We start from the raw sequence: 1,415 nt of genomic DNA, 5'->3' as shown, positions 1-1,415 counted from the left end.
CCCCCCCCCCCCGGGGTATCTATAGGTTCTTGTAAAAAATGTCAGCCCATTCGGTCCAGCCGTTTGACCAGCTATAGCTAGCATGCAAATATACATGCATTTACAAATAATATATACATATAACAAACATATATATTTATATATGTTTATGAGCGACGAGCTTTATTATAAGAAGATATATATAAAGAGTTAATGTCCGTTTGTCCATTTGTTTATTTGTATATGCCCGATCATATCTCATAAACCCCTACAGACCAACATGATAGTTCACAATTTTATGATTAATTTGATACCAAGTAGACTTTTTTAGTTTTACGGGTTGTACTTGCTTTGTTAAATCGATCTTTAAAATTCTTCCAGACTGTCCATTTTGGAGCCTGGAGGGTACATTTCAAGGATCGTAAAAATGGATTTCTCTTTTTTTTAAATTGAGGGCTATAAGTCGCAGAATGAAAAGAAAAATTTAAACATTTTATGCTGTAGAAAACAAAAACATTTACTAAATTTCATAAACCTTCCCTGGGGCCCCTAGATGTCCCACAAAAAATTTGGGCCCGATCGGTTCAGCCGTTTTGACGTTTATTGGATACAAACAGACAGACAGACATCAAAACAAACAAACAGACACCCAAGCCAAATTTATATATAGATTAGATATTAAAGTCGACCCTTCTCAGTTTGATTTGTAAAAAAAATATTTTTCTCAAATATATTTTACTTTGAGATATAATATGACTGCCATGTGATTTTTTTATTTTTCTCTTTGGTATCAAATAACTTAAGAAAATATGGAAAAAGACATTTTATACTATTCACCAACTCCACCAACTGTCATGTTTCGTGTACCTTTTAACCTAGTATAAAATGGTAGAAAAAAGAATTTAGGGAAACCTAATGATACTTAGACATTTATGGAAAGTCCTTAACCTCAGTATTTCAAAAACTTTATGTGCAAATAAATGCGCATTCACTTTATAAAAAAAACTTTGCGCAAAAACTTGTGCGATTTGCTTTCTCTTCTCTAAGGTTTTCCCTAACGCCCAAAAATATTAAAATCCAGTTAATTAAAACAAATATTTAGTTTTGTATTATGGCATGTTAAATGCAGAAGAAAATTAAGATGGCTAAATAAAATTTACTGAATCAATGTGTGTGAATGTTTTATGAAGATAGAATTTTTGAGTTTTAGAAAGTTTTTTTTTTCTTCATTTTTGAGGGAATTCATCACACCAAATATTTCCCGTTGTAGAGCGATAAATTTACTTTATCGCCCTACAGCAGGGCAACGTAGTAACTTTATCGACCTGCATATTAAATCAGTTGAGTAAAATTGAAGGAAGAAAAACTGTATCTGTTTTTTAAATGTTATTATGCGCCCGGAAAACGGTTTGCGGGGATTTTAATTTGCCTACATA

General features: G+C 31.9%; 1 protein-coding gene across 1 annotated transcript in view; it reads right to left on the bottom strand.

Annotated features, from left to right (window-relative positions):
* LOC111700131 (calcitonin receptor) overlaps nt 1–835 on the bottom strand; it is a 19,157-nt gene extending 18,322 nt beyond the window's left edge. The window contains exon 1 of the mRNA XM_023470951.1: nt 817–835. Within this exon, the coding sequence (XP_023326719.1) occupies nt 817–835 (19 nt within the window). The remainder of the gene's footprint in view (nt 1–816) is intronic.
* Nucleotides 836–1,415: the final 580 nt, after the last annotated feature.

The sequence above is a fragment of the Eurytemora carolleeae genome, unplaced genomic scaffold, assembly GCF_000591075.1.
Source record: "Eurytemora carolleeae unplaced genomic scaffold, Eaff_2.0 scaffold370, whole genome shotgun sequence".
Taxonomy (NCBI): domain Eukaryota; kingdom Metazoa; phylum Arthropoda; class Copepoda; order Calanoida; family Temoridae; genus Eurytemora; species Eurytemora carolleeae.
The sequence above is the reverse complement of the archived record's forward strand: the minus strand, read 5'-3'. Positions and strand labels throughout refer to the sequence as shown.